The 23720-nt window shown below is 51.3% G+C and overlaps 1 protein-coding gene across 3 annotated transcripts in view; it reads right to left on the bottom strand.

Annotated features, from left to right (window-relative positions):
* LOC142303875 (threonine--tRNA ligase 2, cytoplasmic-like) overlaps positions 1-23720 on the bottom strand; it is a 146487-nt gene that overhangs the window by 34116 nt on the left and 88651 nt on the right. For all 3 annotated transcript variants that reach the window (XM_075345707.1, XM_075345706.1, XM_075345708.1), the window contains 2 exons: positions 22341-22487; positions 12845-12943 (listed from right to left, as the gene is read on the bottom strand). In XM_075345707.1, the coding sequence (XP_075201822.1) occupies positions 12845-12943; positions 22341-22487 (246 nt within the window). The remainder of the gene's footprint in view (positions 1-12844; positions 12944-22340; positions 22488-23720) is intronic.

Here is a 23720-nt window from a genome sequence, read left to right as displayed (position 1 = left end):
TCCGGAGTACCCCATTTGCGGCAGATCAACTGAAATACTGCCGGGTGCAGGGACCACTCGCCACCGTCCACGGTTTGATGGCTGAGATAATCTGTCTCCCAGTTGTCCACGCCTGGAATGTGGACTGCGGATATGGTGGACCCGGAGTCCTCCGCCCACTAAAGAATGCGTTGTACCTCCATCATTGCCAGGCGGCTGCGTGTCCCGCCCTGATGGTTGATGTAGGCAACCGCTGTCGCGTTGTCTGACTGGACTCGAATGTGCCTGCCCGCCAACAGGTGGTGAAATGCTAGAAGAGCTAGAAGCACGGCTCTGGTTTCCAGCACATTGATTGAAAGGGCTGACTCGGACGGAGTCCAAGTGCCCTGTGCTCTGTGGTGGAGACATACCGCTCCCCAACCGGATAAACTGGCATCCGTGGTGAGAATCACCCAGGACGGGGCCAGGAAGGAGCGCCCCTGGGACAGGGAGAGGGGCCGAAGCCACCACTGAAGAAAGCTCCTGGTCCGTGGCGACAGAGCCACTGACTTGTGTAAGGAGGAAGGCCGCTTGTCCCAACAGCGGAGAATGTCCAGCTGCAGGGGGCGCAGATGGAACTGGGAAAAGGGAACCGCCTCCATGGACGCCACCATTTGACTCAGCACCTGCATCAGACGCCTGAGGGTATAACGGTGGTGCCTCAGGAGAGAGCGCACCGCCAACTGAAGTGACAGCTGTTTGTCTAAGGGCAACTTCACCAGTGCCGGCAGAGTCTCGAACTGCAGCCCTAGGTACGTGAGACTCTGGGTCGGAGTCAGAGTGGATTTGGGAAGATTGACAAGCCACCTGAATTGGGCTAGAGTGGCGAGAGTGAGCGAGACACTCCGCTGACAGTCTGCGCTAGATGGAGCCTTGATTAGAAGGTCGTCCAGGTAAGGGAGCACTGCCAACCCCTGAAGGTGCAGAACCGCGATCACTGCTGCCATGACCTTGGTGAATACCTGAGGCGCCGTGGCTAACCCGAAGGGGAGAGCCACGAATTGGAAATGATCTTCTCCTATTGCAAAGCGTAGCCAACGCTGGTGAGAAACTGCAATTGGCACATGCAGATAGGCATCTCTGATGTCGATGGACGCCAGGAAATCTCCTTGGGTCATTGAGGCAATGACTGATCGCAGAGACTCCATGCGAAAGTGCCGCACTCGAACATGCTTGTTGAGAAGCTTGAGATACAGGATGGGCCGGAAGGTACCGTCCTTTTTGGGAACTAGGAAGAGATTTGAGTAGAAACCTCTGAACCGTTCCCGGGCGGGAACCGGTACAATTACTCCGTTGGCCTGCAAGGCTGCCACGGCCTGTGAGAAGGCGGCGGCCTTGGAGCAGGGGGGAGTTGAGAGAAAAAAATCTGTTTGGCGGGATGGAAGAGAATTCTATCCTGTAGCCGTGAGAAATGATATCTCTCACCCACTGATCGGAGACTTGTTGAAACCAAACGTCGCCAAAGCGGGAGAGCCTGCCACCGACTAAGGACGTTGCTGGAACGGCAGAGAGTCACGAGGAGGCTGCCTTAGTGGCAGAACCTCCTGCGGTCTTCTGTGGACGCGCTTTTGAGCGCCAGTTGGATTTCTGGTCCTTAGCTGAGTTAGTGGACGAGGCGGAGGGCTTAGAGGACGACCAGTTGGAGGAACGAAAGGAACGAAACCTCGGCTGAATCCTACCCTGGGTAGGTTTCCTGGTCTTGGCTTGTGGCATGGAAGTACTCTTCCCGCCAGTAGCCTCTTTAATAATTTCATCGAGCTGTTCACCGAACAGCCGGGAGCAAAAGGGAGCCCAGCAAGGTACTTCTTTGAAGCAGCATCTGCCTTCCACTCTCGAAGCCACAAGATCCTGCGGATAACGAGGGAATTAGCCGAAGCCACCACAGTACGGTGAGCAGCCTCTAGCATGGCAGACATGGCATAAGAAGAAAAAGCTGAAGCTTGAGAGGTTAAAGAAACCATCTCGGGCATAGGTTCCCTGGTGAGAGAATGTATCTCCTCTAGAGAAGCAGAAATGGCTTTGAGGGCCCACACTGCTGCAAAGGTAGGGGAAAACGCGGCCCCCAACGCTTCATACACGGATTTGGCCAAAAGGTCAATCTGACGGTCAGTGGCACCCTTAAGGGAAGTGCCATCAGCCACCGAGACAACGGTCCGGGCTGAGAGCCTAGACACTGGAGGGTCTACCTTTGGGGATTGAGCCCACTCCTTGACCACCTCAGGTGGAAAGGGAAAACGGTCATCAGAACCACGCTTTGGGAAGAGTTCGTCAGGACAGGCCCTGGGCTTGTTCACAGCGGTCTGAAAACTGGAGTGGTTAAAGAACACACTCTTTACTTTCTTAGGCGAGGTAAACTGGTGCTTTTCTGCCAGAGAGGGTTGCTCCTCTGATACTAGCAGATTGAGATCCAGTACAGAATTAATGGACGCAATCAAGTCACTAAGTTCTGAGTCACCCTCGGAAAGATCAATGGGGCACATGGAGTTAGTCTCCGAGCCCCCTGTAAAAGGCATCCTCCTCATCCTGCGAGTCCTCTGAGACAGAGCCACGGGATGAGGAGGGAGAGGAAACCCTTCGGCACCTCTTAGGTGGACGGGGTCTGTGTCCTGATGATGAATCCTCTGTGAGCTCCGGTGGACGGAGGCCAGAGGGTAGGGATCCTAAAGGACTCTTAGCAAGAACATTAGAGGCACCCTGTGAAGGGGGCTGATGCATATTCATCAAAGTCCTGGACAGAAGTCCCATGGACTCAGCAAATGACTGGGATATAGACCTAGAGAAGGATTCTACCCAGGCCGGGGGCTCAGCCACAGGTGCAGAAGCAGCCTGAGAGACCACTGGGGGTGAGACTCCAGGTTGTGGCACCTCCACGTTCGAGCAGACCTCACAATGTGGATAGGTGCTCGGTTCAGGCAGAAGGAGCTTGCATGCAGTGCATGTAATATAAAGCTTTGGAGCCTTGCTCCTCGTGTGAGACATGCTGCTGGAGTGGGAAAAAAGTAGCTTGTACAAGTAAATGAACCCCAGGGAGTATATGCAGAGGTCCACAACCATAGACCGGCTGTGGCTTACCAGACCGCAGGAAGCAGTTTGTGTGCCCTCCAGATCCCGAAGCCCAGACCCTCAATGCACAGCACTTCAGCAGGGATGCAGAGTGCAGGATGGCCCAGCGCAGAATGAATCCTTACAAGAAAATGGCCGCCGGAGCGAAGAGAGGGGGCGGGACTTGGGGCGTCTCTTGTAGGAGAGCGGGAACTGGAGGGCCATAGAGGCCTGCGGGGGGGGGGGGGGAGTCACTCACAAGTGTCCCTCCCCTGTGCAGGACGGCCGCCGGGAGGGGCCGCGCCTGTCCCTCTGCATGAATGACATGCGAGGGCAGGAAACAGAAACTAGGCCTCCGGTGAAGCCGGGTCTAAATTTGAGCCGCGAGGCCGACGCGCAGGCACCATTGGCGCGGTTCTCGGCGAAAAGCCAGAAAACCCGCCGGAAATGTCAAAACAAGTACCACAAACACACTGGACCCCAACATATGAAAGTCTCAGTACTTAGCTGCTGAGACGCAGGGCCAGGTCCCTGGGGATGAGTGCTCCGGTCCAGCAGGATCCTCAAGGGGCTGTGGACGGAGACCGGTCTCCTGTCAGGCATGGAGACCGCGGTGGATCCCACTTCAATCCAGAGCCCAGGAGGGATGGTGAAGGAAAACGGCATGTAAGGCTCCAGCTTTGGAAATCAACCTTACAACACCACCGACACAGTGGGGTGAGAAGGGATATGCCGGGAGTCCAGACGTGGACCCCATTTCTTCAATCTTTTTTCAAATAAAAATCAAAAATCTAGAAAAAAACATGAAAATGCATGTGTGGATGTATCCTCCTGAACACAAAGCAATAAACTGGATGTGATTGGCTCACCAGAGGGTGTATAGGCTCAGAGGGAGGAGCTACACTTTTAGGTGTAGTACTTTGTGTGTCCTCCGGAGGCAGAAGCTAAACACCCAAGGTCTGGGTCTCCCAAAGGAACAATAAAGAAAAATTACTTTATAATACTCACCTAAGGGTGGGTGTGGTACAGACTGGTCAGATGGGCGTCTCCATTCTCCGGTACCGAAGCCCCCTCTTTCAGCCATCTTTTGACTCCTTCTGAAGCCTGGGTGCATGACTCTTCCTACTCTATCCACACTAGCCGGCATTGTAGTCCTGCACAGGCGCTTTTTGATCTACCCTGAGTAGGGCAAATCAAAGTATTGTAGTGCGCCTGCGCAGGACTACAATGCCGGGTAGTGTGGATGACGTAGGAAGAGTCAAGCAGCCAGGCTTCAGAAGGAGGAAAAAGATGGCTGAAAGAGGAGGCGCTGCACCTGGAGAACGGAGACACCCATCTGACCAGTCTGCACCAAACCGACCGTTTAAAATACTTACCTAAAGTAATTTTTATATCCTACACAGCGGCCTAGTCTCTTATATACAGCATGTGAGAATGGTACATGGTGGTTGCTGCAGTTTATAGTCAGCAAATCTGGTAACAGGTTCCCTTTAATTTTTAGAAATAAAAGAAAGCATAATATGAAAATACTATTTTAAGCCACGTGCACATGTTGAGTATTTGGTGGGTATTTTACCTCCGTATTTGTAGCCAAAACCAGAAGTGGAACAATCAGAGGAAAAGTATAATGGAAACACGTCACCACGTCAGTATTTTTTTTACCCACTTCTGGTTTTGGCTACAAATACTTAAGTAAAAAAACTAACCAAATACTCTACGTGTGCATGTGGCCTTAAATCTCCATTCATAGTGCATTTTTCCTAGTCTAGTATGAACGAGAGAGAAAGTTTGCACTACATCCACGAGAAATACCACTACTATGACTACTCTCATAAAAATATTTTATTAAATTCCATAAATATTAAAAATAGAACATCTGTGGTGTTCTTATTTTAAATTTCGTACATCACATAACCATACATATACAAGTGCAGGTGTAAACCGAGGTTAAACCCACGCCTGAGCGTAGCTTTAGACAGTGGTTGATAGAGAGGGGGACAGATGTTACTACGTCACTGTCCGGCTGGTAGTCGTCTGATATGTACTGTATCTACCTTCTTATTAGTAACTATATAAGTTTCACTCTACTACAAGGTATATATAGCCCTCACTGTCCTTGTCAATCTCCAGCAGGGATAACCACCACCAGAAAAGTGATAAAGCGCAAAAAATCGAACCATAGACAAACAAACAGTGGTAATGCGTTAGATGTCCAGGGTTCTTATATTAGGTATAGTTTCCCTAATCACAAGTTGCTGGATAAGTTAGGTAGGAGCCTGGAGTTCCACTTAGCTTATGGATCCCCCTGCTCTCCTGACGTGTTTCACCCCCCCTAACGCAGTAAAGGGGATCATCAGAGGATATTTTATGAGTCACTTCTCAAAAAGGACACAGGGGAACCGGTCCTCTTGTTCAGAGTAATAATGTATGTTCCCTCTTAAAGTGTAGTTAAATGAGAGGACTGTTCAATGTCCAGGAGATACATGAAGTTATTAGTAGTTATTCCCTTGATATAGATGTAGTAGTGTGTACACTTATTTATGAGTATGCAGATTCTTGTGTCCACTCTGATTCTCCAGGAGACCTGTGGTCTTATGATTATATAAAGTTATAAATTCGCCACTCCTCTTGGCGGAAATAGCGGGGCCAGAATAGGTTTTCTGAACCGTCACATCACTCAAGATATTGAATGTACTAGTGACCCCTTTAAAGACGAATGTCTGCAATATGAAGGGTAAGTTATCCTGTAAGAACCAGCAACGGTGTATAAACAAGACAAAACCCTGCCACAGGGATAAATACTGGTGAATCACTTCATACGTTTCCTTGCCTGTAAGGGAGAAACTTTCCTATAGTATAGCGTTCCTGAATGGTGGGATCAATCCAGATGTGTATCTTCTATTGCCGGAGCTCTACCAGTAAGGACTGTGAGTCCCGAGTGACAAACACTCTAACACGCTGGGAGCTCACAGGTGATCCATGCCGTTCTCTGTCTGTGGCTGCTGTCCAGACATCATCCACGAGCACAGACCCCCCAAAATCAATAAAAAAGTGGGCACAATGGTCCATAGTGTGCCTGTCTGTTTGGGGTTGACTAAAAACATTTTTGTATGTCTGAAATCTGCAGATGCCAGTGCCAGATACCAGACATACAGACGTCAGATATACAGAAGGTGTTGCACATGCTTTAGTCGCCATATAAAGTGAGACACTGAAATGTGTCTTCATGCGTTCTCATGTTCCACAATTAGAAATGAGCGGATCTATTGAAATTAAAATTCACTGAATTTTCTTCATAAATTTGATCATTTTAAATACTTGTATTTGCTTGGAAAATACTTGTGGGGGAGAAAAAAGTAAATCAGATCTCAAAATGTTCAAAGTTACGTAAAGAAGGGAATTTTGTTTACTTACCGTAAATTCCTTTTCTTCTAGCTCCAATTGGGAGACCCAGACAATTGGGTGTATAGCTATTGCCTCTGGAGGCCACACAAAGTATTACACTTAAAAGTGTAAGGCCCCTCCCCTTCTGGCTATACACCCCCAGTGGGATCACTGGCTCACCAGTTTTAGTGCCAAAGCAAGAAGGAGGAAAGCCAATAACTGGTTTAAAGACCAATTCAATCCGAGGAAACATCGGAGAACTGAACCATACCACATGAACAACATGTGTACCCGAAAAAACAGAAAAACCCCGAGAAAACAGGGCGGGTGCTGGGTCTCCCAATTGGAGCTAGAAGAAAAGGAATTTACGGTAAGTAAACAAAATTCCCTTCTTCTTTGTCGCTCCATTGGGAGACCCAGACAATTGGGATGTCCAAAAGCAATCCCTGGGTGGGTAAAAGAATACCTCATGATAGGGCCGTCAAACGGCCCTCTCCTACAGGTGGCCAACCGCCGCCTGAATGACTTATCTACCTAGGCTGGCGTCTGCCGAAGCGTAGGTATGCATCTGATAATGCTTGGTAAAAGTAAGTAGACTCGACCAGGTGGGTGCCTGACACACCTGCTGAGCCGTAGCCTGGTGCCGTAATGCCCAGGATGCACCCACGGCTCTGGTAGAATGGGCCTTCGGCCTTGAGAGAACCAGAAGCCCAGTAGAACTGTAGGTTTCAAGAATTGGTTCCTCGAGCCCCCGAGCAAGGGTGGATCTGGAAGCTTGCGACTGTTTACGCCGACCAGCGACAAGGACAAAGAGTGCATCCGGGTGGCGCAGGAGCGCCATGCGGGAAGTAGAACCTGAGTGCTCTCACCAGAACCAACAGATGCAAATCTTTCTGAAATTGATGGACTGGACGAGGACACAAAGAAGGTGAGGTGATATCCTGATTGATATGAAAATGGGATACCACCTTAGGGAGAAATTCCGGAACCGGACGCAGAACTACCCTGTCCTGGTGAAGGACCAGGAAGGGAGTTTGTATGAGAGCGTTGCTAGCTCGGAAACTCTCCTAAGAGACGAGACCGTTACTAGAAGGCCACTTCCCGTGAAAAACGGGAAGGGAGACATCCTTCAAAGGCTCGAAAGGCGGCATCTGGAGAGCAATTAGAACCTTGTTCAGATCTCAGGGCTCTAACGGCCGCTTGTACGGAGTGCTGAGAAGACAAACTCCCCGTAGGAACGTGCGTACCTGAGGAAGTCGTCGTTTCTGAAAAAATACAGATAGCGCTGAGACTTGTCCCTAAAGGGAACTGAGCGACAACCCATTTTCCTACCTAGATTGCAGGAAGGAAGGAAACATAGACGATGCAACCGGCCAGGGAGAAACACCCTGCGCCGAACACCGAGATAAGAACATCTTCCACGTCCTGTGGTCAATCTTGGCGGACGTTGGTATGCTAGCCTGTCCCATGGTGGCAACCACGTCCTGAGGTAATCCTGACGACACTAGGTTCCAGGACTCAATGCCACACCATCCGGTTGAGGGCCGTAGAATTCAAATGGAAGAATGGCCCTTGGGACAGCCAGTCTGATTGGTCTGGTAGTGCCCCCGGTTAGCCTACCGTGAGGCACCACAGAACCGAGTACCACAACATCCTCGGCCAATTTGTAGCGACGAGGATGGCGCGGCCGCAGTCGGTCTTGATCTAGCGCAGTACTCTGGGCAACAATGCCAGAGGTGGCACCTAAGGTAGCTGGAACTGCGACCAATGCTGAACTAAGGCGTTTGCCGCCAGAGCTCGATGATTGTGAAACCGTGCCATGAAGCTGGCACATTGTTGTTGTGCCGTGACGCCATTAGATCGACGTCCGGCCTCTGTCAGCGGCGCCAGATCTCCTGAAACCCGTCCGGGTGAGGAGACCATACTCTTTCGGCCACACCTCAGCGACTTAGGAAGTCAGCTTCCTAGTTTCCACACTTGGGATGTGAATTGTGGATATGGTGGATGCCGTGTCTTCCACCCACATCAGAACCTGCCGGACTTCCTGGAAGGCTTGCCGGTTGCGCGTTCTTCCTTGGTGGTTGATGTATGCCACCGCTGTGGAGCTGTCCGACTGAAGTCGGATATGCTTGCTTTCCAGCCGCTGTTGGAAGGATTGTAGGGCAAGATACACTGCTCTGTGTTCAAGAACATTGATCTGAAGAGTGGACTCTTGCTGAGTCCACGTACCCTGAGCGCTGTAGTGGAGAAAAACTGCTCCCCACCCTGATAGACTCGCGTCTGTCGTAACTATCGCCCAGGACGGGGATAGGAAGGACCTTCTTTTTGACCAAGAGGTGAGAAGAAGCCACCACCGTAGAGATTCCTTGGCCGCCTGAGAAAGAACGACGACTCTGTTGAGGGACGTCGACTCCTCGTCCCATTGGCGGAGAATGTCCCATTGTAGTGGACGCAGTAAAACTGCGCGAAAGGAACTGCCTCCATTGCTACCATCTTACGTAGGAAGTGCATGAGGCGTCTCAATGTGTGCGACTGGTTCTTAAAGAAGAGCTTGCAGCCCGTAGTGAATGCTGTTTGTCTAGCGGCAGCTTCACTATCGCTGAGAGAGTAAGAAACTCTATGCCTAGATATGTTATCGATAGGGTCGGGGTCGGATCTGACTTTAAAAAGTTGATGATCCACCCAAAACTCTAGAGAGTCTCCAGCGCAACGTTCGGGCAGTGTTGGCATGTTTCCTAAGAGAGTGCCTTGACAAGTAGATCGTCTAAATACGGGACCACAGAGTGACCCTGAGAGTGCAGGACTGTGACTACTGCTGCCCTGACCTTGGCGAAGACCAGTTGGACTGTCGCTAGCCGGAAGGTAGAGCTACGAACAGAGGGTGTTCGTCTCCTATAACGAAGCGTAGAAACGCTAGTGCTCTGGATCAATCGGCACGTGTGGATAAGCATCCTTGATGCCTAATGATGCTAGGAAATATCCTTGGGACCTTGAGGCGATGACATGGCGGAGGGATTCCATCTGGAACCGCCTGGTGTCCACGAGCTTGCTGAGCATTTTTAGATCCAGAACGGGACGGAACGGCCCGTTGTTATAGGTACCGCAAAGAATTTGGGGTAAAAACCGTGACCTTGTTCCTGAAGAGGAACGGGGGTCATCACTCTTTCTGCCTATAGAGTGCACCCTGTTTGCAGAAGAGCAGCGGCCCGGCCGGGAGGTGGAGAAATTCTGAAGAATCGAGTTGGAGGACGAGAAGTGAGCTCTATCCTGTACCCGTGAGACAGAATGTCTCACACTCAATGGTCATTGACCTATGGCAGCTAAATATCGCCAAGGCGGGAGAGCCTGCTACCGACCGAGGCCGCAAGTCATGAGGAAGCCGCCTTGGAAGCGGGTTTTCAGACTGTCGCTTTTTTGGGCGAGACTGAGCCCGCTAAGAATCTTAGCTCCTCTGATCCTTTTGAGTCCACATTGGACGAGGAAAAATGGGACCTGCCCGAGCCTCGAAAAGGCCGAAAACCCCGACTGCCTCTTGCTCTGTTGGGGTTTGTTGTGTCCGGGCTGAGGAAAGGATGAATCCTTACCCCTGGACTGTTTGATGGTTACATCCAACGCTCACCAAACAGTCGGTCAGCAGAAAAAGGCAACTGGTTAGGCAACCTTTTTTGGAAGCAGAATCTGCCTTCCATTCACTTAACGAGCAGACCAGGCTCTGCTTAAAAACACGGAGTAGCGGAGGCTACCGCCGCACGGTTCGCAGAGTCCAGGACAACCTGAATCGCGTAAGAAACAAATGCAGACATTTGAGAGGTTAAGGATGCCACCTGCGGCACAGATGTACGTGTAACCGTGTCAATCTGTGTAAGACAAGCTGAAATAGCTTGGAGTGCCCCAAGGGAGAGAATGCCGGAGCCAACGGTGCGCCGACAGCCTCATAGATGGCTTTCGACCAGAGATCCATCTGTCTGTCAGTGGCATCTTTGAGTTTGCAGTTCCATCTCCCACTGCAACTATGGATCTAGCTACAAGCCTGGAGATTGGAGGATGCCGCTCGGGACATTGGGTCCAGTCCTTGACCAAGTCAGGGGACAGGGATAACGTGTATCCTAAGCCGTTTGGAGAAGCGCATATCTGGATAAGCGTGGTGTTCCTGGACTGCCTCTCTGAAGGCAGAGTGGTCCAGAAAAATACGTGAAGCTGACTCCTCCACTGGAGGAGCTGTGAGAAATAACCCACATTCTATAGATGGACGCTATAAGATTATTTACTATGGCGTCACAATCAGGTGTATCCAGATTGAGAGCGGTCTCAGGATCAGAATCCTGAGCCGCTACTTCCGCCTCATTACACAGCGAGTCCTTCTGTTAGGACCCTGATGAAACCGAGGCCGCTCATAGCGAGCCCACTTAGGCTGTCTGGGACTGACGTCCGTGCAGAGCCGTGACTCTGGGATGCGTGTGACATTCCCGGAGCTGTTAGTTATTCACACTGAGGGGGGCCATGGATCAATGATTCAACAGTGCCCATATTGTGAGAGACATGTCCGGACTGCTAGGCTTCTAGTATCATAGCCATAGTCTCAGAAAAACTGTCAGTAAATACTGCAGACACCGTCCTCATCCCCTGGCCATTAGTGCATACAATGGGAGTCTATGTACCTGCCGGCCGTATAGCCGTACATGCTGTACCAGCTGTATAGAAAAACATGTGGTTCTGCACCTTTGTTTTACACAGAGAATATGCTGATAACTCCTCCGCATAATCCAGGAGGGTATATACAACGTGCGACCAAACAGTGCAATGTATATAGTACAAGCATATCTATAAGTGCACTTCTGCACTAGTGGGGTTAGCACCACAGGTGCTGCTTAACGCCTGTTACAGCGATTGTGTGACTATCAGAATGCCAGGGTCTTCCACACTTGTCTCTGTATCGTACAGAAACTGACACTAATGGCTGCCGGTGTCCTTGTAGAGAAGGAAGCCGTGGGCGTGCCTGAGAAAGTGCGGGAATCCGGATTCACAGTGCACACAGTGAGAGGGGTGGAGTATGCAAAACATACTCCAGCTCTCAGCTCTGCTCTATGCAGCGTCACGCCCCTACCCTGACTGTCAGGGCTGTGGGCGGTAACGAAGGGAGACTAGGCCCAGAAGCCGGGGACTCGAGTTAACAGCGCGGCCGCCGTAAAAGCGCGGGCCGCGCTGAAGTCCCCGGCGCACCACAAGTGCCAGCCGCGCCGCAGTTCCAGCGGCCGGCGCGACCGATTCATAGAAGTGGCCAGCGTCCCGCCCCTCTCCTGACTGGCAGGTCTGGGGGCGGGAACGAACGGAAGCAGGCCGCAAAAGCCGGGGACTCTAGTTATCAGCGCGGCCGCCGTAAAAGCGCGGGCCGCGCTGAAGTCCCCGGCGCACCACAAGTGCCAGCCGCGCCGCTGCCAGCGGCCGGCGCGACCGATTCCTGGAAGTGGCCAGCGTCCCGCCCCTCTCCTGACTGGCAGGTCTGGGGGCGGGAACGAACGGAAGCAGGCCGCAAAAGCCGGGGACTCTAGTTATCAGCGCGGCCGCCGTAAAAGCGCAGGCCGCGCTGAAGTCCCCGGCGCACTACAAGTGCCAGCCGCGCCGCAGTCCCAGCGGCCGGCGCGACCAATTCCCATAAGTGAGCCTGCTTCAGCAAAGCTGAATGAGGCCATGGCACAGGCGCCGCAGCGCTGATGTCCCCCGGCGCACTACAACACCCAGCATGCTGCGGTGTGAGCGCCAAATGCACGGGGACACAGAGTACCTTGAGGAAGCAGGGCCATGTCCCTGATGTACTCCGCTCCATCCAGCATCTTCTCCAGGGGCTGTAGATGGAGCACGGTCTCAGTGCCTGGAGACCGGTAAATCCCACTTCACCCAGAGCCCTGTAAAAAGGGATGGGGAAGGAATCAGCATGTGGGCTCCTGCCGCCGTACCCGCAATGGGTACCTCAACCTTACAAACACCTCCGACATACAGTGGGGTGAGAAGGGAGCATGCTGGGGACACTATATGTGTCCTCTTTTCTTCCATCCGACATAGTCAGCAGCTGCTGCTGACTAAAAAGTGGAGCTATGCGTGGATGTGTTGCCTCCTTCGCACAAAGCACAAAACTGGTGAGCCAGTGATCCCACTGGGGGTGTATAGCCAGAAGGGGAGGGGCCTTACACTTTTAAGTGTAATACTTTGTGTGGCCTCCAGAGGCAATAGCTATACACCCAATTGTCTGGGTCTCCCAATGGAGCGACAAAGAAATCACAAATTTCAGGAAAATCTACCAAACTAGCTCCTCAGCATATTGCTCCACTGATCTCGATCCACAATTTATACTTATGTTTGATGCAGAATATTGAAGTTAAAATAACTCCAATGCTGCTCTCACCTTCATAAAGTCAATCAGCGTGTTATAGATATAAGCCCCTCGAGGCAAGAAGAAGCAGCTCCCCGGGCTCAGCTCATGAAAGAAGAACAGCTCCTGATCCTGAAAGGAAAGGAAAGTGCAGCATTAGACAATAGAAAATTTTAATAACCAAAGGTCATTTTTATAAACAGATTACCGTATATACTGGCGTATAAGACGACTTTTTACCCCCTTAAAATAATGGCTACAGTGGGGGGTCGTCTTATACGCCGGATATACGGGGGGGAGGGGGGGTGTGTATATATATATATGTACACTGCAGCGTCCAGGGGAGGTGGGGGCAGCAGCCCTGGAGCACAGGGGAACCCTGCGGGTTGCAGCCTTTGATCTCCTGCACCCGCTCATATAATATGCACAGCCGCTGTCCATCTCCAATGGTGCTGAAATCGCACGCAGTGAGGGGGTGGGGCAGCGGTGCATATTATATGAGCCTGCGTCCCAGTGTGATCGCACATGCCCACCCCTGTGTTAGATTTGGCCCCCAGGCTGCTGCTCATTCTAAAATAAAAAGAAGGGAATTTTGTTTACTTACCGTAAATTCCTTTTCTTCTAGCTCCTATTGGGAGACCCAGACAATTGGGTGTATAGCTTCTGCCTCCGGAGGCCACACAAAGTATTACACTTAAAAGTGTAAACCCCTCCCCTCTGCCTATACACCCCCCCGTGCATCACGGGCTCCTCAGTTTTGGTGCAAAAGCAGGAAGGAGGAAACTTATAAATTGGTTTAAGGTAAATTCAATCCGAAGGATGTTCGGAGAACTGAAACCATGAACCAAAAGAACAATTCAACATGAACAACATGTGTACACAAAAAAACAACAGCCCGAAGGGAACAGGGGCGGGTGCTGGGTCTCCCAATTGGAGCTAGAAGAAAAGGAATTTACGGTAAGTAAACAAAATTCCCTTCTTCTTTGTCGCTTCATTGGGAGACCCAGACAATTGGGACGTCCAAAAGCAGTCCCTGGGTGGGTAAAAGAATACCTCGGTAAAAGAGCCGTAAAACGGCCCCTTCCTACAGGTGGGCAACCGCCGCCTGAAGGACTCGCCTACCTAGGCTGGCATCTGCCGAAGCGTAGGTATGCACTTGATAGTGTTTTGTGAAAGTGTGCAGACTCGACCAGGTAGCCGCCTGACACACCTGCTGAGCCGTAGCCTGGTGCCGCAAAGCCCAGGACGCACCCACGGCTCTGGTAGAATGGGCCTTCAGCCCTGAAGGAACCGGAAGCCCAGAAGAGCGGTAGGCTTCTAGAATTGGTTCTTTGATCCACCGAGCCAAGGTTGACTTAGAAGCCTGCGACCCTTTACGCTGGCCAGCGACAAGGACAAAGAGCGCATCCGAGCAGCGCAGGGCCGCCGTACGAGAAATGTAGAGTCTGAGTGCTCTCACAAGATCTAACAAATGCAAATCCTTTTCACATTGGTGAACTGGATGAGGACAAAAAGAAGGTAAGGAGATATCCTGATTGAGATGAAAAGGGGATACCACCTTCGGGAGAAATTCCGGAACCGGACGCAGAACCACCTTGTCCTGGTGAAACACCAGGAAGGGGGCTTTGCATGACAGCGCTGCTAGCTCAGACACTCTCCGAAGTGAAGTGACTGCCACTAGGAAGACCACCTTCTGCGAAAGGCGTGAGAGAGAAATATCCCTCATTGGCTCGAAGGGTGGTTTCTGAAGAGCAGTTAGCACCCTGTTCAGATCCCAGGGTTCTAGCGGACGCTTGTAAGGAGGGACTATGTGGCAAACCCCCTGCAGGAACGTGCGTACCTGTGGAAGCCTGGCTAGACGCTTTTGAAAAAACACAGAGAGCGCCGAGACTTGTCCCTTAAGGGAGCCGAGAGACAAACCCTTTTCCATTCCGGATTGAAGGAAGGACAGAAAAGTGGGCAAGGCAAACGGCCAGGGAGTAAAACCCTGATCAGAGCACCAGGATAAGAAGATCCTCCACGCCCTGTGGTAGATCTTGGCGGACGTTGGTTTCCTGGCCTGTCTCATAGTGGCAATGACCTCTTGAGATAACCCTGAAGACGCTAGGATCCAGGACTCAATGGCCACACAGTCAGGTTGAGGGCCGCAGAATTCAGATGGAAAAATGGCCCTTGAGACAGCAAGTCTGGTCGGTCTGGTAGTGCCCACGGTTGGCCCACTGTGAGATGCCACAGATCCGGGTACCACGACCTCCTCGGCCAGTCTGGAGCGACGAGGATGGCGCGGCGGCAGTCGGACCTGATCTTGCGTAACACTCTGGGCAGCATTGCCAGAGGAGGAAACACATAAGTTAGTCGAAACTGCGACCAATCCTGAACTAATGCGTCTGCCGCCAGAGCTCTGTGATCTTGAGACCGTGCCATGAATGCCGGGACTTTGTTGTTGTGCCGAGACGCCATGAGATCGACGTCCGGCGTTCCCCAGCGGCAACAGATCTCTTGAAACACGTCCGGGTGAAGAGACCATTCCCCTGCGTCCATGCCCTGGCGACTGAGAAAGTCTGCTTCCCAGTTTTCTACGCCCGGGATGTGAACTGCGGAGATGGTGGAGGCTGTGGCTTCCACCCACAGCAGAATCCGCCGAACTTCCTGGAAGGCTTGCCGACTGCGTGTGCCGCCTTGGTGGTTGATGTATGCCACCGCCGTGGCGTTGTCCGGCTGAATTCGGATCTGCCTGCCTTCCAGCCACGGCTGGAACGCCTTTAGGGCTAGATACACTGCCCTTATCTCCAGAACATTGATCTGAAGGGAGGACTCTGACTGAGTCCAGGTACCCTGAGCCCTGTGGTGGAGAAAGACCGCTCCCCACCCTGACAGACTCGCGTCCGTCGTGACCACAGCCCAGGATGGGGGCAGGAAGGATTTCCCCTTCGACAGAGAAGTGGGAAGAAGCCACCATTGAAGGGAGGCCTTGGCTGCCCGAGAAAGGGAGACGTTCCTGTCGAGGGACGTCGACTTCCTGTCCCATTTGCGGAGAATGTTCCATTGAAGTGGACACAGATGAAACTGCGCAAAAGGAACTGCCTCCATTGCTACCACCATCTTCCCTAGGAAGTGCATGAGGCGCCTCAAGGGATGCGACTGTGCTCGAAGGAAAGATTGCACCCCTGCTTGTAGTGAACGCTGTTTGTCCAGCGGAAGCTTCACTATCGCTGAAACTCCATGCCGAGATATGTCAGTGATTGGGCCGGTGTCAATTTTGACTTTGGGAAATTGATGATCCACCCGAATCTCTGGAGAGTCCCCAGAGCAATGTTCAGGCTGTGTTGGCATGCCACCCGAGAGGGGGCTTTGACAAGCAGATCGTCTAAGTAAGGGATCACCGAGTGTCCCTGAGAGTGTAGGACTGCTACACTGTTGCCATGACCTTGGTGAAGACCCGTGGGGCTGTCGCCAGGCCGAAAGGCAGTGCCACGAACTGAAGGTGTTCGTTCCTGATGGCGAAACGCAGGAAGCGCTGATGCTCTGGTGCAATCGGCACGTGGAGATAAGCATCCCTGATGTCGATTGATGCTAGGAAGTCTCCTTGGGACATTGAGGCGATGACGGAGCGGAGAGATTCCATCCGGAACCGCCTGGTTTTCACGTGTCTGTTGAGCAGTTTTAGGTCCAGAACGGGACGGAAAGATCCGTCCTTTTTTGGCACCACAAACAAGTTGGAGTAAAAACCGTGGCCCCATTGCTGAAGGGGAACAGGGATCACCACTCCTTCTGCCTTCAGAGTGCTCACTGCCTGAAGAAGAGCATCGGCTCGCTCGGGGGGTGGAGATGTTCTGAAGAAACGAGTCGGAGGACGAGAGCTGAACTCTATCCTGTAACCGTGAGACAAAATGTCTCTCACCCATCGGTCTTGGACATGTGGCAACCAGGCGTCGCAAAAGCGGGAGAGCCTGCCACCGACCGAGGATGCGGTTTGGGGAGGCCGAGAGTCATGAGGAGGCCGCTTTGGGAGCGGTTCCTCTGGCGGTCTTCTTAGGACGTGACTTAGACCGCCATGAATCGGAGTTCCTCTGACCCTTCTGTGGCCTGTTGGACGAGGAGAATTGAGATCTGGCTGAGGGCCGAAAGGACCGAAACCTCGATTGTACCTTCCGTTGTGGAGGTCTGTTTGGTTTGGACTGGGGTAAGGACGAGTCCTTTCCCTTGGATTGTTTAATGATTTCATCCAATCGCTCGCCAAACAGGCGGTCGCCAGAAAATGGCAACCCGGTTAAGAACTTTTTGGAAGCAGAGTCTGCCTTCCATTCACGTAGCCACATGGCCCTGCGGACTGCCACCGAATTGGCGGATGCTACCGCCGTACGGCTCGCAGAGTCCAGGACAGCATTCATGGCGTAGGACGCAAACGCCGACGCCTGAGAGGTTAAGGACACAACCTGCGGAGTAGAGGCACGTGTGACTGCATTTATCTCATACTGACAAGCTGAGATAGCTTGTAGTGCCCATACGGCTGCGAATGCCGGAGCAAAGGACGCGCCAATAGCTTCATAGATGGATTTCATCAGGAGCTCTATCTGCCTGTCAGTGGCATCCTTGAGTGATGCACCATCTGCCACTGCAACTATGGATCTAGCCGCCAGTCTAGAGACTGGAGGATCCACCTTGGGACACTGAGCCCAACCCTTGACTACGTCAGGGGGGAAGGGATAACGTGTGTCATTAAGGCGCTTAGTAAAGCGCTTATCTGGAAAAGCCCGGTGTTTCTGGACTGTATCTCTGAAGTCGGAGTGATCAAGAAACCCACTCCGTGTACGTTTGGGAAACCTAAAACGGAATTTCTCCTGCTGAGAAGCTGACTCCTCAATCGGAGGAGCTGGAGGAGAAAGATCCAACACCTGATTGATGGACGCTATAAGGTCGTTTACTATGGCGTCCCCTTCAGGTGTATCAAGGTTGAGAGCGGTGTCAGGATCAGAGCCCTGATCTGCCCCATCCGCTTCATCCTCCAGAGAGTCCTCATGCTGAGACCCTGAACAGTGTGATGAAGTCGAGGGAAGCTCCCAGCGAGCCCGCTTAGCCGGTCTGGGACTGCGGTCCATGTCGGATTCCTCACCGTGGGACCTATGAGTCGCCCCAGGAGCACTTTGCTGCTCCAACCGAGGGGGGCCTGGGGTCAATGATTCAACTGTGCCCGGGGCCTGTGTTACCGGTCTGGACTGCAAAGCTTCTAGTATCTTAGCAGACCATTTATCCATAGACTCAGACAGTTTGTCAGCGAATACTGCAAACTCTGTCCCTGTCACCTGGACAGTGGCAGCAGGTGGTTCCACCTGGGCCAGGGGTCCCACCAGTGGCAGAGGCTCCGGCTGAGTGAGTGTCACAGGGGCCGAACATTGCACACAATGAGGGTAGGTGGAATCTGCAGGTAGCATAGCCGCACATGAGGTACAGGTTGCAAAGTAAGCCTGTGCCTTGGCACCCTTGCTTTTTGCGGACGACATGCTGTTGTCTCCTCTTAGAGCAATCAGAGAGGGTATATAGCCAAAGCAATAGTGCGGCCGTACAGAGTAAATGTATACAATATAATCATATAAATATACACTTCGGCACCCAGGGGGGCCAGCACCTAGTGACAGGTGCGGCTTACCGACCGCCTGCAGCGGTTGTGTGACCACCAGATTCCCTGCCTGGGCCTCCCAGAGCTGTGGAGCTCGGTGTTGTCTCCCCTCTGAAGTTCTCCAGCGTCAGAAGTGCTGATAGGAATGGCTGCCAGCGTTCTGAGAGGAGGAGGGAGCCGTGGGCGTGCCTCAGAAAGTGCGGGAATCTGGTGCCCCACGGTGCTCAGTGAGGGGGGAGGAGGATACGAAGTATGCTCCAGCCCTCAGCGCTGACGTCCAGTGCAGCGTCCCGCCCTTACCCCTGACTGTCAGGCCCGGGGGCGGGAGTATGCGGTACTAGGCCGCAAAAGCCGGGGAGTAAAGTTATAAGCGCGAACGGCAAACAAGCGCGGTCAGCGCGGTAGTCCCGGCGCACCAACACACCCAGCAGCTGCTGCAGAGTCCATAACACAGGCGCTCTATGCGCCGTCCCCAAGGGGACACAGAGTACCTCAGAGGAGCAGGGCCTTGTCCCTGACGATACCCGGTCTCCTGTCCAGCAGATTGCCCCAGGGGCTGCGGAGGGAGCACGGTCCCAGTGCCTGGTGACCGGTTAGGATCCCACTTCACCCAGAGCCCCTAAGGGATGGGGAAGGAAAACAGCATGTGGCTCCTGCCTATGTACCCGCAATGGGTACCTCAACCTTAACAGCACCGCCAACCAGAGTGGGGTGAGAAGGGAGCATGCCGGGGGCCCTGTTATGGGCCCTCTTTTCTTCCATCCGATATAGTCAGCAGCTGCTGCTGACTAAATTGTGGAGCTATGCGTGCATGTGTGCCTCCTTCGCACAAAGCATAAAAACTGAGGAGCCCGTGATGCACGGGGGGGTGTATAGGCAGAGGGGAGGGGTTTACACTTTTAAGTGTAATACTTTGTGTGGCCTCCGGAGGCAGAAGCTATACACCCAATTGTCTGGGTCTCCCAATGGAGCGACAAAGAAAGCTTTACTTACCCCTGCAGCGTTTCTCCCCGTGTCCCTGCTTCCACTGTGATCAGGCAGGCAGAGAGCTCAGCCTGCTGTGCCGATCACATGACCGCACTGAGAACCAGGAAGTGGAAGAGAAGCACGGAGCCAGACAGGAGGGAGCTCAGAGCTGGAGGAGATAAGGAAAGAGGGTTTTATTTTACTTTGGGCAGCAGCCTAGGGGCCATATCTGACACAGGGGGACTTGTGCGATCTATAGGGGCCATGGGCAGCACTATGGGGGCGATATCTGACACAGGGGGACTTGTGCGATCTATATAGGGGCCATGGGCAGCACTATGGGGGCGATATCTAACACAGGGGGACTTGTGCGATCTATAGGGACCATGGGCAACAGTATGGGGGAGATATCTAACACAGGGGGACTTGTGCGATCTATAGGGACCATGGGCAGCACTATGGGGGAGATATCTAACACAGGGGGACTTGTGCGATCTCTGTGCAGGCCCCACAGAGCAGCATAGTTGTGTGTATTTGTCTGTATGTAGCAGAGTTGTATGTGTTTGTCTGTATGTAGCAGAGTTGTATGTGTTTGTCTGTATGTAGCAGAGTTGTATGTGTTTGTCTGTATGTAGCAGAGTTGTATGTGTTTGTCTGTATGTAGCAGAGTTGTATGTGTTTGTCTGTATGTAGCAGAGTTGTGTGTGTTTGTATGTAGCAGAGTTGTATGTGTTTGTCTGTATGTAGCAGAGTTGTATGTGTTTGTCTGTATGTAGCAGAGTTGTATGTGTTTGTCTGTATGTAGCAGAGTTGTGTGTGTTTGTATGTAGCAGAGTTGTGTGTGTTTGTCTGTATGTAGCAGAGTTGTATGTGTTTGTCTGTATGTAGCAGAGTTGTATGTGTTTGTCTGTATGTAGCAGAGTTGTGTGTGTTTGTCTGTATGTAGCAGAGTTGTGTGTGTTTGTCTGTTTGTAGCAGAGTTGTGTGTGTTTGTCTGTTTGTAGCAGAGTTGTGTGTGTCTGTTTGTAGCAGAGTGTAGTACCATTGTTTCAGTCCAGTTGTGGCTTTATACAGCAGGGAGGAGCATTCCTTGCTTGTGAGGTAAATCCGGAGATATGACGATAAATCATGATATTCAAGTTATGTCAGGAAGCCCTCTCCTGGTGTCACCCCCCCTTTCCTTCACACAACTCCTTCAATCAGAAAATTTACCACAGGGATAAACGGTTTGTTTAGCAGATAGGTGTCAAAGGAACTGGTCTGTGTTCCACTTACACCTCCATGGCCATCTCCTGTGATATGGAGATTAGATGATGTGGGAACAATGGACACAGGATGACTCCCTGCCGTGACCCTGTGGTAGGGGCTGCTATCTAATTAGCAAGCTTGGAAGTATCCATACAGAACGACTCCAGGAAAATATGGTTCATATCTCGCAAGCCATATTTCCGATAAATATGGCAACCATAAAAATGGTGTCTCTGCATGCGGACGATGCTGGCACACCTTTTTTATGGGAGTAGGACATTGGGAAGTACCCCAGGCGTGATATCCGCCAATGGGGAACTAGTAGACAAGTCATGAGTCCTCTCGTTCTGTAGCTAAATTCATAACTGTCACAATGAGAGCGTTGGCGTCCGCCTACGACGCTCCCAGGCAAAGTTATGGCCCATATTCCATGTTGTGGATATTGTCCATAACTCCAGCCAGGGGTGGAGCAGTGCTCCCTCTGAGGTCACTAAGGTAGGAGGGGACCTGGATTTGCCCAGGTTGATAACCCTACTTCGGCCATTTTCCAGTGTTCTTTCGCTGGGGGTCACGTGTAGGAAACATCTGTGGGAAGGATCCTAGAAACCTGGTCTACAGCGCCCCCCTGTGGCCAGACGCACAAGGTAACTGCTGGAACTGTGTATGCCTGTTTGTAACCCATGCTTTGATTGTAGCTGTACTCTGACATATGTATATTCTGTAGATTCCCTATTGTATATATTGTAGTTTCTAGTGTGCTTTAGGCTGATTAAATTATATAATTAATCTTGGGCTGTTCTGTTATCTCGATCTTGAATCCCACGTCTGTGTGTTCGGCTAATAGTTACCGTGAAGCGGTTGGTGGCAGCGAGTTGTGCCAAGGATTATTGTGGGGAGGCCAGTGAGATTCGGGGAGGTTTTATATATTCCGCCCGCGGAGGTCGGGGGAATATATACCCTACTCTCACCGGGGACCCTTCAATAATCGGCATAAGTAGTATAGCGGCCTCCTTGCTTATTGTCGGGCAATTCCATAATTGGCCTGACTATAAGAGGGGCGCTAGAGAGCGCGTCACGTGCTCTGTCTGTCGGTCGGGAGGTATAAAGGAGGGGTGACCCCCACTTGTTACCCCCCGATTGTGACGTACTGGTAGCCAGCGCGGGGGATTTCTGAGTGACCCCCCCGGTGGTTCGTGACATTGCTGTACTAAGTGAACATTGGAGCGATTGATCTGTCAATGGCCCTTTAAAAACATATTGTACGGCTCTCGCGGAATTAAAATTAACATGTTGCAATCAAAGCAGACTTTTTTTCATTTGGGAGCGGGGTAGTCTTATACAGTGAGTATATCCCAAATTCTATATTTTTAGGGCAGAAGTTGGGGGTCGTCTATACGCCCAGTCGTCTTATACGCCGGCATATACGGTATGTAGACCTCCATCTTTCGGTCTGTTAATAGGAATTGTACATGTAAACAGTTTCCAATTAAGAACCTAATAGACACAAATCCCCCAATACAAACAGAGGACATTAGTGTATTTGCGTGTATACTAGATGAACACCAGGGAAAGGTTTTACATTTGTGCGATTTTTCTCATAGTAAATCCATGCTATAATTCATACAACACACTACATTTATCAATCACTTTAACAAAGCCATTACTGAGTTTTTCCACTACAGTGAGTGAAATACAAACCTTTCCAATCTTTCTATGATCCCTGTTTTTGGCTTCTTCCTGGAATTGTTCCCACTCCTTCATTAGCTTATTGTCAGGAAATGAAATCCCATATATTCTCTGCAAGGTTTCCATGTCGGCTTTCCCTTCCCAATACGTAGATGAATTCTATAACATTATAGTAACATGGTAATGAAAAAATATCACATAATATATAATTAGATGTTTAGTTTTCAATCCACAGTTATCAACAAAGCTACTATGGGCAGGAGTACTTAAATATATGGACACAGGGAAAAGGTCCCTATAGGAGTTAAAGCGGTCATCCAATGACGTCCAGAGCCGTTCACATCCCTAGAAGAAGTCAGCGAAGCCGATGACATTAGAAGCCACAAACCTGTAGAGTAAAGGGTGCTTTACACGCTACGATATCGGTAATGTTTGATCGTCGGGGTCACGTTGTTAGTGACGCACATCCGGCGTCATTAACTATATCGCAGCGTGTGACACTTACCAGCGACCTTAAGCCGACCTCAAAAATGGTGAAAATCGTTCACCATGGAGAGGTCGTCCCAAACTCAAAAATCGGTAAGGGTTGTTTATCCATGTTGTTCAACGCTCATACGGCAGCAAACATCGCTATGTGTGACACCGCAGGAGCGAGGAACGTCTCCTTACCTGCCACCGGCCGCAATGCGGAAGGAAGAAGGTGGGCGGGATGTTACGTCCTGCTCATCTCCGCCCCTCCGCTTTGATTGGCCGGCCACTTAGTAATGCCGAACGTCCCTCCCCCTTGAGGGAGGGATTGTTCGGCAGTCACAGCGACGCCGCTGACCAGGTAAGTGCGTGTGACGCTGCCATAGTGATAATGTTCGCAGCGGCAGCGATCACACGATATCACATGGGCGACGGGGGCGGGTACTTACACGCTCGATATCGCTAGAAATTGCTAGCAATATCGTAGCGTGTAAAGCCACCTTAATACTTGGTCAGCACATGCTGTGCATGTGTCCTATGCTAAATGAGAGGACATGTGCATGATACCTGCAGGCATGTGGGATTGTTATCCTCAGTTGGATCTTGCCTGCCCTTTAAATTGTAGCCAACGTGAAGTGAAAAAGAGGATGATCCGGCACAAAATCTCCTTAGGTAAAAACATCCAAGACTTTATTGAAGCATCCATAAAAACAACGTGAAGACCAAGTATCCACTCAGATGGTAAACATGGGGATCATGATAACTTTACGCGTTTCGGACAGTTATAAAAGCAAAAAGTCCTTAATCATAAGTGTCTTTAAATTGTAGGCTTTCAGCCTAGGAGAGGCATATTTGGTTAGGATCTCATCATAGAGTTACACCTTGTCGCGACTAATGGGATCTCATGAATTGGCCAATTTGTGC

The sequence above is a fragment of the Anomaloglossus baeobatrachus genome, chromosome 4 (genome assembly GCF_048569485.1).
Source record: "Anomaloglossus baeobatrachus isolate aAnoBae1 chromosome 4, aAnoBae1.hap1, whole genome shotgun sequence".
Lineage (NCBI taxonomy): Eukaryota > Metazoa > Chordata > Amphibia > Anura > Aromobatidae > Anomaloglossus > Anomaloglossus baeobatrachus.
The sequence above is the reverse complement of the archived record's forward strand: the minus strand, read 5'-3'. Positions and strand labels throughout refer to the sequence as shown.